The sequence below is a fragment of the Gastrolobium bilobum genome, unplaced genomic scaffold (assembly GCF_033153095.1).
Source record: "Gastrolobium bilobum isolate Gb01-03AN ecotype WA unplaced genomic scaffold, APGP_CSIRO_Gbil_v1 utg441, whole genome shotgun sequence".
NCBI lineage: Eukaryota > Viridiplantae > Streptophyta > Magnoliopsida > Fabales > Fabaceae > Gastrolobium > Gastrolobium bilobum.
Window position 1 is genome coordinate 139,814 of NW_026897808.1, and position 10,006 is coordinate 149,819.

At 34.6% G+C, this 10,006-nt stretch overlaps 2 protein-coding genes across 2 annotated transcripts; both read right to left on the bottom strand.

The window, feature by feature from the left end:
• Positions 1-3: 3 nt before the first annotated feature.
• Positions 4-1,215, bottom strand: LOC133310481 (transcription factor MYB80). Its single transcript, XM_061511413.1, has 3 exons — positions 1,083-1,215; positions 842-971; positions 4-729 (listed from the first exon to the last, which is right to left on the bottom strand). The coding sequence occupies exons 1-3, from the start codon at positions 1,213-1,215 to the stop codon at positions 15-17; spliced, it is 978 nt and encodes a 325-aa protein (XP_061367397.1). The 3' UTR covers positions 4-14.
• A 1,253-nt stretch (positions 1,216-2,468) lies between these two features.
• On the bottom strand, positions 2,469-6,941 carry LOC133310480 (probable amino acid permease 7). Its single transcript, XM_061511412.1, has 7 exons — positions 6,661-6,941; positions 6,183-6,419; positions 4,439-4,532; positions 4,057-4,271; positions 3,771-3,904; positions 3,438-3,665; positions 2,469-3,330 (listed from the first exon to the last, which is right to left on the bottom strand). The coding sequence occupies exons 1-7, from the start codon at positions 6,731-6,733 to the stop codon at positions 2,929-2,931; spliced, it is 1,383 nt and encodes a 460-aa protein (XP_061367396.1). The 5' UTR covers positions 6,734-6,941; the 3' UTR covers positions 2,469-2,928.
• Positions 6,942-10,006: the final 3,065 nt, after the last annotated feature.

The following is a 10,006-nucleotide window of genomic DNA, read 5'->3' on the forward strand; positions in this document are numbered from 1 at the left end:
TTCTGTAATGTTTCTTATACCATGTGGTTAATTAAATCATCTGCTGGTAAATCCCAAACGACGCAGTCCGGGTTGAATATATTTGATAGATTTCTAATTTCCTTTGTAGCCTCAGAATCGTCCCCATTTTCTTCTTCAAGTTTTTCATGCAACTGGTTTTGCTGATCCATGGCTGTGCATGTGCTTCCAGTACATACACTTTGGCTCCATGGTGATGCATCCTCTTTATTGCCAAAAGATGCTGGACTAAATTGAAACCCAGGCATTGTTGGAAAAACACTGTATGGCATTGCAAAACATGCAGATGTTGCTGCAGTGGAGTCCCAAGGTTTATTTGAGTGTATCATTTCAGGTTCTTGTTGTATGGCCTTTGACAGGTCAAGCTTAATCTTCTCAACAGTGTCGTCCTTTTCTTCTGGCTTAAAATTAATGTAATCGGTGATGTTATTCGCCAGTGTTGCAGTCGAATGTTGGCCCTGGAAGTTAATTGGCTTCTTGGTAAGAAGGTGGAGCACCTCATCTTTGAAGCAGCCGAGGGCTGCTTCAGCTAGGTGAGCTGCCTGTGGTGGTGCCAATGTGTTGGCAATTTCAGCCATTAGATGAGAGAATGGCTTGTGGGTGACAGGGTCTATACCCATGCCTGACAGTTTCTTTTTTAGCTTGGTGTTCCAGTGGTTTTTGACATCATTGTCAGTGCGTCCTGGCAGCTGGGCTGCTATCAATGACCATCTGAACATCCGTTCAAGTAAGCATTCAAGGGAACAATAAGATAAAGAGAAGAATCCCCAATGTTACATGCGCATTAACATTAATTTCAATTTATGGGTAATATTTAATGTACCTGTTACCAAAAACTGAATGAAGCTTCACAATAGTTTGTTCTTCTGAATCCGAGAATTGTCCATGTTTAAGATCAGGACGAAGATAATTAGTCCACCTTAGCCGGCAGCTCTTGCCACATCTCTGGAGGCCTATCTCATAGCAAAATCAATATAAAAGTTTGTTTTTATTGACATTGACATGAATGATATAGATATAGAATCTAGATCCAGCAGACAGGGAGAAAATGTAGAGGGACTAACCAGCATTCTTGGGGATGAGACGCCAGTTGCGAGTTCCATGTAGAGAAATGTAGGAAGAGAGCTTGTTATCTTCCTCAGGTGTCCACTGCCCTCTTTTTACGTTATCCTTCTCACAGCATGGAATACGGCCCATTTCTGTATTTTTTCTTTCTTTCTATATGATAATTCTACTATTCAAAAGAGATGCCAATTTTGAGGGCTAGAGAGGACTAGAATAATGGAGTGAAGTATCAAGTATAAGAATTGTCTTTCTTTCTTCCACAACAACTTGTGAACTCTCTCTACCAGTCTTTCAATTCTTTGAGGCAAAAAGGGAAGACGTGGAATATTTCCTTGAGTTGGTTTTTTGTTTTTTCTACTTCTCTGTATTTTTTGGTAGAGGCTTACTATTCTTTATATATAAGGTGTGCCAATTAGAATTGCATGGGGTACATGGTAAAGGCCCAAAGGCATCAAAGGCGCATGATTATATTAAAGAATTCAACGCCATTGAGCGTGTGAGATAGGCAGGTAGCTCACCCACAAGATGCTCGGTCAACATCTCTCTTTCTCTTTCTCTTTCTCTCTCTTTGTTGACCCTTTTACTCATAGTTTGTGTGCTTAATGCATATGTTGGGTAGGTTTCTGCTTTGATCACACAAAACCACCTGACCCCACTTCAGAGGAAGAATGGCAAGGTTAGATTCTATCTAACGTTGCAGATGTCAAGGTTGTTTCACGTGCGGTGTCTCAGTCTTTCTTGAGTAAAGTCCTAGTTATCGAGTTTCAATATTGCCTCTATTCTAGGCCACGTAGCACAAGAGAACATGGGAAGAGAGGAGTGAGGTGGATCCGATCCCCCACGTGGGGGAAGATGCACTTCACTTTGGAGCTACACAACATTTCTCCAAAAAAATTTATGTTCCTTTTCACAACTAGATTACTTGATATAACTATGATTCTGGCTACCAGGTGATAGATAGTTGGTTATCTAAAATTAAAATTTGATTAATTTATAAGTAGATTCACTAAAATTGTTTTAATATATATTACTTGCAGCTTACATATTAAAGTGTAGCAATAGTTTTTCTTCTGTTATTTTAGAAAACTTACCATAGGAACCAGTTTGAATGGTTATTATTCTTGTCTTGTAATTTATTTCTCGTGAGAACATTTGCGCATTGTAGGGGTATTTAGGATCCTGGTGTTAACGACTCACCAAATTATATAATATTCCCTTGGTCATCTAATTAAACCTCTGAAAATTAGAGTCTGATGTGCAACTCACCCCATTTAATGATACTGTCATTATAGTTCCCTTTATTGTTTATTTAGCTCAATCTTATATTAATGAAACTTTCAATAAGATAAAATAAAAAGAACTCAAAAGGTCATGTGAAGCTGAGATTTTTCCCAAACAATGAAAGTGGAAGCGGAGTTCATTTATTCTGGTAGAGGACACCTAACTCAGGTCTCAAGTCTTGAGTGAACTGAAGGTGTGGTTCCAGCTTCAAAAAACAGACCTGCTCAACTTTGTGCTTTCATGACAACAATTTGAATCTTAACAGCTACTTTTCAGTATTACAGATGAAACTAACTAGTTCTTAAGATTATTCCAAGAAACAAACGCAATTGTAAGCATCTTCAACTCAATTACACATCTTACTGCTACAATCTTGAAGACCTGAGCAAGAGAACCTTAAATTCATCATTGTCCCAGGCATAATTCTTTATGTTTGCTATAAAAATTGGGTAACTAAGAAGCTACTCCCAGGCATAACCCTATGTTTAATGTTGGTTTTCAAATTAAAAAGTGCTACCATAGTCTAATTCTTCTGTTTCAACTTCCAAGAGGTCTTAAAGCTTCTCAGCCTAGTTTTGCAGTTACTACCCCTTCAATGGATCCAATGAGAGTGAACAATCCCACCAAAAAGCAAATAATGCTAAAAGTCCTGAGCAGAACCCACTTAACCGTCCATGCTTCAATATTGCACTGACTCAAGTACATTTCCACCGGAAAATGTATGCTTAATGGCCAAAACATTATGCCAGCAAGAACTCCCAAAATCTGATTGAAGTAGGGAAAGGTCATTGCAATCACAGTCGTTGATGCAACATAAGCAGTTCGGAAAGAGAGCCTGAGAAGATTTAGTGGAAAAGCTGGCAGCAATGGGAGTTTCAAGAGGTATGAATGATTCACAAAATGACTGTCTGGGAACTTGAAACGAAACCAATTCTCAACATTGGCAAAAAGTGGCTGGCTATAAACCTGCACCAGAACAAGATGATATATGACACTAATTTTGCAAGACAAGTGGTGGAGAAAGTAAGGATAGCAGATACATAAAGCACCATAATAAAATTTGGGGATGATACCTGATATGCACCAACTAGGTGAACCACTATACAAGCATTTGCAAAGTCTACAAGCCAATGAGGCCTATAGGATGCAAACCCTGTTAAAAGGTTTCCAGGTGTATCATTTCCAAAGGCTGCATAACCACAGCACCCACAACAAAGGTAGAAAAATGTTGTGATAAGGACTGATATTGTTGAGGCCTTCCTCATGGTTTGGCTTTCTGGTGGAGGCGACTTCAAAGTATCCTTCAATAATTGCAGTGAGTTATATTAGCCCTTAGAATTGTTTACTTTTTCCCTTAGATTGTGGTAAAGTTACATTCTGGCTATCTTAGATCACAGGATACATACCTGTATTTCTATAAGAATTACTGCAAATGGATAGGAGAATGCTATATCACCAAGTGCTTGAGCAACCAGCCATAATTTTTCAGTTCCACTGGTAGTAGTGATTCCTTCAATGCTACCCTCAACACGTCCATTTTCTGAGCAAATGATACCAGAAAATTAAATACATTTGGTCGGTCAAAACAAATATTTACTCTGACATATACTTTTCAAGCAACTGTCCAAGCTTAAGGTAATATCATTATATGCCTGAGGGAAGACACCAGTAATCAGGTATTGATGAGCATACCTATGATTTGCAGAATGGCAAGCCCCATTCCTATGAAAGCATAAGCAAAGGACATAATTGCTGCGAGAATTGACAGCCATTGAATGTCATGGAAGTTGGGTATCTGTGAGAGAATAATTTGGACAACCCCAAAAATAAGCATGAAATGTGCTTCATCAAATTCACATTTTCCTTCAATCCCATTTTTTTGGTAACAGTTTGATTCTTGGATTGCTCTGTAGTCACAAACACAAATAGCAGTCCAAATTAATGAAGTTAATTATTTAGAAATATTGGTATAGTGAGATTCTACAATTGAGAAATCTTAGTTTGCAACAAGTACATCCCATAGATAAAGGTAAAGGAATGTAGAGAAATCAGGGTGATAAGTTACTGAACACACCTCATACTGATAGCTGAGGTAATGACGTAGGCAATTCCAAAACCATATAAGCTTATATTCAGAAAAACAGCACAGAGGCGTGAATTCCCTACTCCTGTAACCACCCAATGAGATTAATGTTATAGCAGTCTTGCCTATAGAAACATCTTAAGATGCTGTTCCAAATGTGATGGCACTTTTGATCAAAAACATGATATACAAACTCACTAGATGAAATATTAACACTTGATTGACACCAACACATTGTTAAGCTTAATGCTATGAAAAGGAAAGAAGCCAAAAGAAGGAAAGTTCTGCAATTAAATAGAACATATAACCCACCATAGCTCCACTATCAATACCACCATGGCTCATCTATCATTGCTTTCATTATTATCATCATCAGCAATTCACCATGATGTCTTTCACCAGACCTCTCGTTAATCATAACCCCAACATTTAAATTAGCAAATATAAAGTGTACAATTATGCAAAAAACAGTGGTAAAACTATTTCTTCATGACTGAAAGGTCATGAGTTCGAATACAGGAAACAGCCTCTTTGCAATTATGCAAGGATAAGACTGCGTACAAGGATTTCCTCCACCGCACACTCGCTAGTCGGATTTAATGGAGAGTGATTTTTTTTAAAGTGTACAATTCTCAGACTTGTTCTTTTACTTGGTAACAACAGTTGATGATTAAGAAGGTAATATTTTTCTTTTCCGTGTATAGAAAAAACATATATACAGCAGAACCTTCAAAATAATAATAATCACCATACCCTTTTAACATGAAGTTCATGCCTATTCTCTGTAATTGTATTATTAAAGAATATTGAACATAATAGCTCAGATTTATAAGTTATAGCTCATGAATATATTTTATCTTCATCATGGACCAAATAAATCCTTAGAGGAAACTCTATTCTATAAGATATATAAGAGATAGTACTTGATATATTATTGGGAGAACTAAATAAAAATTTATTATATATCCTATGTATAAAATTAATATCGCCTTCTAGCTTAAGAACTTTAGGATAAAAAATTTATAAGGAGATTTTTTGAGAAGTCACTAACTAAGATGATGACAAGGATAAATAAATCAGACCACCTAATCAGTGAATGATTGACTAGTTATATGAATTAATTAACAACTAGTCATTAATCAAGTTTTCCCTAGCTCATCATTTAAGATTGATATTTTAAAAGTCTAACTTTATTATGTAGTTTGGTATAGACTATGGAGAAAGAGAAGGGTGAAGGTGTAATGAGCAAGATCCATGTGGAAGGATTTAAAAGGGAAAGAAGATTGAGGATCTGAATACAACAGAAGCGGAGGATATAGTTGCCGTGACACAACCGAACTCCTTAGATATTGGACACATCACACATAACACATGTCAAAAATGCCCTTTCACCCCTAACTCACATGTTAATTAGTCCAAGTCAAAAGCCACATAATCGCTTATCACTATCACTTCACATTTTTTTTATTGAAAAGTAAAATAATAAAATAAAATAAAAAAAGGTCTCAGATCTCATCCATGATTTTCTTTACTTTATCTTATCAGATCACAAGTCACTTTGAAGTAACCAAAAAGGCTATAACATAACATGGACATTGAAATGAAACTGATAAACAAAATAAATATACCAAGAAGAAAAAAAAATTTGTTTTTATTTTATTTTATTTTTTGTTTTGATTGGAGGAACAAATAAAGGGGTCATATTGAAAGTGAAATGAAATCTTAAAAATCTTACCTTTATGCAAATTAACAGCATCAAGGTAAGAGGAACTCCTCTGAGGGCCATATTCAGGATCTGGAGAACGGTAAGTGTTGCTAAGAAGAAAAGCAGAAAGAAGAGTGATTGAAGCAACAAGGAGAATTGTTAATGGCCCTCCAATCCATCCAAGTTGTGCAATGCTCCATGCCAGAGATAACACTCCTGATCCTATAACCCCTGTCACTATATGTGCCACTGCAGTCCACACTGTCCCTATTATGATTCACAAGTTCACCATGAAACCAACACACACGTATTCATTTCTCAATTCCACTCCATAAAATTTTCAACATGATAATATAAATAAATAATAATGATAATAATACAGAGGAAGCAGAACTATGATTCATAATTTCATATTCTATATGTTATATATCTTGTGCATTTCTTTTTTCAAGGAAGAAAATTACACAAAAAAAATAAAATAAAATATTAAGATTACAACAACACAAACCAGTTCTTTTGACATGATTCATAGAATCTTCATATTGGGTCTGCAGTAATGGGGTGCTGTCCTCTTTTCTCATGGCTTTTTGATCAGATTATCAAAACCAAAACACTTGATGAAACTGATTATGTGATTCTCACTCTCAATTCATTGAAAACTGAGACAAAAAGTGGAAAACGAGTTTTGTTTGACAGAAAAAAAAGCGATCAGAATTTGCTTTTCCTTCAATAGGTTTGTGCTTTTGTAGGATCAGTCTTAGGAAACTGGATTTGTCTGATAGAATTGCAAATTCTCGATGGCTTGTGGAAACGTCCCTACACGTGTTATATAGTAAGTTTCTTTATATATTTATTTATTTATTTATTTGTATTTAGTTGCTTTTTTGTAAAATTTGCTGGCACAGCTTGCACTTGCATACAATGATTAATTTATTTTTTTGTTATTAAAAAAATATCTTACTTTTTCTTACTATAATTTCTATTTCTCTCAATATAAAATCATAAAACATAATAGTTTTGATCATTAAAATAATATAATTTTATGTAAGAACAAATATTAATCTCATCTGAAATTTGAATAAAGAAACGTATGTGTAGTGATAATTGGCACAATAAATCCATCAATTATTCCAGCATTAATGCTTTTAAAGAGATATCTATTCATATAATTGGGAACAGTTATACTAAACAACAAACATAAGCTTACCACTTTTATTATCTCCTTAATAATCGTTAGATCATACTTAAATCAATGGATTTAAATAATTAAAAATATAATAAGAATGATAATGTTAAATTGGTTATAAATATAACTACGGCTTTCATATTTAATTAAACTAGAAACTAGACATAAAGAATATAATAAGTTAAGAAAAATAAAATTAATAAATTTTAATTGTTTATTATTATGTGTATTATGTATGTATGTCTTATACTTAAAACTCCGGTCAAATAATTTTTTAACTAAACATTTAAAAAATAAATATTTTTTTAAAGAAAAGAATGAAGAACCCGCAAAATCTAGGATTGCGAAATCGAGACGTTTCTCGTTTCTTCTGAATGCATGTGGAAAATACAAAAGCATCTTTAGTAAACATTATCAATTCCAAATTGGGAACATACTCATTGGTTCAAATTCCATATGAAAATGTTTGTGTATGCAAAGGGCCTCATACTCTACCATGTGGCACTTGTCAGCATTAATGTCATGATGAACTAGAAGAAATTCTTAAGTTGACAATAATTGGTAATGCCACAACATGTTCCAGAAACCAACTTCATATCTATTTATTTTGTATTCCATAATAATTAGCCATCTCTAAGGCACAATTATCCTGTGAAATCTGTTTTAACTCATCTTGAAATCTTAAGCTAGTAATTTTCCACCATAATTTTACACTATTATCGTCATTCTCTAACTCCTTAATTAATGATAGAATTTTAAAATAAAGTATATAAGTTATGAAATGCATGAATTTCACTTTCCTCTATAATTGATCAGTTTTTGAGTTCATTCACAAATACTCCCGTACAATGAATTATTATTGAAAAACTCAGGTCTACAAGTAGACAAAAATGATGAAATTAATGACAAATTACAAAATGGGAACATCACAATGTAAGAAAAATATTCTCACAAAGTGTCCCCACCAGTGGTGGACCCAATAATTTAAATCATTGGGCGCACTTAAAAAAATTATAAGTGTTTGTCTCGAGACCACAAGCAACAAAAGCAAGTTCCCAAACATAGCTAATGCAAAAAAGACACCTTGGGTTGATTACCCTTGAGCCATTCATCAGTTTCAAAATCATACCTCCAAAACAGCCCCACCAATTGCTCTCATCACTAGCTAACATAAACATAGTTGGTTCTTTGAATACATACTCTCTCCTTATTTTATAGATCTCACCACTCTAAATAAGATTCAAGAACCACTTATTTAGAAAACACAGTTTCTAGTGTTGTGATGTTCGAAATATGGTTAAGATTGAAGTCTCAAGCTCATCACTGAGACTCACAGCATGAAAATTTGCATCTTGAGGTAAAGGTTCATCATCAACTGAAGAACCATTACCATTAGAGGGTGAAAATTTGAGAATCCTCATCTTTTTTGCTAGGGAATTATGATAACTAACCCAAAAATCATTGCATCCTGAGGTAAAGGTTCATCATAAGAACCATTGCAAACAGAGGGTGAAAATTTGAGAAGCCTCATCTTTTTTGTTGGTCAATTATGATAACTAACCCAAACACCAGAGGTTGAGATGGGTAATTTTTTTTAATAGTCATAATAAATCATTTCTGTAACGTCTCGTCTGTAGCCGGTTAATTAACATTCATATGATAATACGCGCAACATACTTTATAAATTAAATGCTAAAGCTATCTGGTTAACTTTTTCTTTTTCCTTATGTATTGCAAACTTTACACATCAATGGACAAAATAAAACGGACCGCATTTCATCTGTATTTTGGACCTCTGGGATATTACCCATCATAAAATTTTCACCTGATTAACATGTCAAATACACCTCAAGCCTAACATAACATAGATAAACATAATGCCCAGCTATCCATGGCTTAGGCTATCTCATAATCATACTGTCTAAAAATAATGTCCACGATGTTACTTATATAATTTCATCAAATAAATAAAAGAGATGCAATTCAATAAGTAACATAGACCTAACCATGCATCACTAACAGCATCTACAGACTATCGACATGTCATAGACACTCCATTTGCTCTCCATAAGAATAATATGGTATATATACATATCCAAAATAGGATCCTGTCAAGTATATATCAAAATAACAAGCTAATCCTGACTATCAAGTTAGGTAATATATCTCCTTGGACCTCTTGTCACAGGATGCTTTAGCACCCTCAGCTCTTGTACCTGAAATGGTAATCCCCATAACATAGGGTGAGATAATATAATTACCTCAGTAAGCTAGGGATCCTTGGAGGGATCCTCCACACCTAAGCTCACTTCTGGTATAATCACAAGTATAAAATTCATGCATGCATCAGAATATATATGACAATGCAATGTGCAAATAATAAATGCTACTGGCAAGAGAATATAACAAGTATGCATTACGTAAGGAAACACCGTCTTGCAACATATCGTATGAGGAAACACTGTCTCATACTATGCATAAGGAAACACCGTCTTATGGCTCAAACAAGGAAACACCGTCTTGTGTGGCACACAAACATACATACATATACAAGCAACATATAACAAATCATTTTCAACATACTATATCAAAGAATCATCCTCCCTCAAAGTCTGGAGGAATAAATAAGGGATTAACCCTAAGGACCGAAAACTTACCTGGATTAGCT

Excerpts from the sequence above, each read along its gene's own strand:
- LOC133310481 (XM_061511413.1), bottom strand. The coding sequence starts at position 1,215 with ATGGGCCGTATTCCATGCTGTGAGAAGGATAACGTAAAAAGAGGGCAG. Across the intron at positions 972-1,082 it reads TCTCATCCCCAAGAATGCTG|GCCTCCAGAGATGTGGCAAG; the intron begins GTTAGTCCCTCT and ends GCTATGAGATAG. Across the intron at positions 730-841 it reads CATTCAGTTTTTGGTAACAG|ATGGTCATTGATAGCAGCCC; the intron begins GTACATTAAATA and ends ACGGATGTTCAG.
- LOC133310480 (XM_061511412.1), bottom strand. The coding sequence starts at position 6,733 with ATGAGAAAAGAGGACAGCACCCCATTACTGCAGACCCAATATGAAGAT. Across the intron at positions 4,533-6,182 it reads TGCTGTTAATTTGCATAAAG|GAGTAGGGAATTCACGCCTC; the intron begins GTAAGATTTTTA and ends GGGTGGTTACAG. Across the intron at positions 3,331-3,437 it reads ACCTAGTTGGTGCATATCAG|GTTTATAGCCAGCCACTTTT; the intron begins GTATCATCCCCA and ends GTTCTGGTGCAG.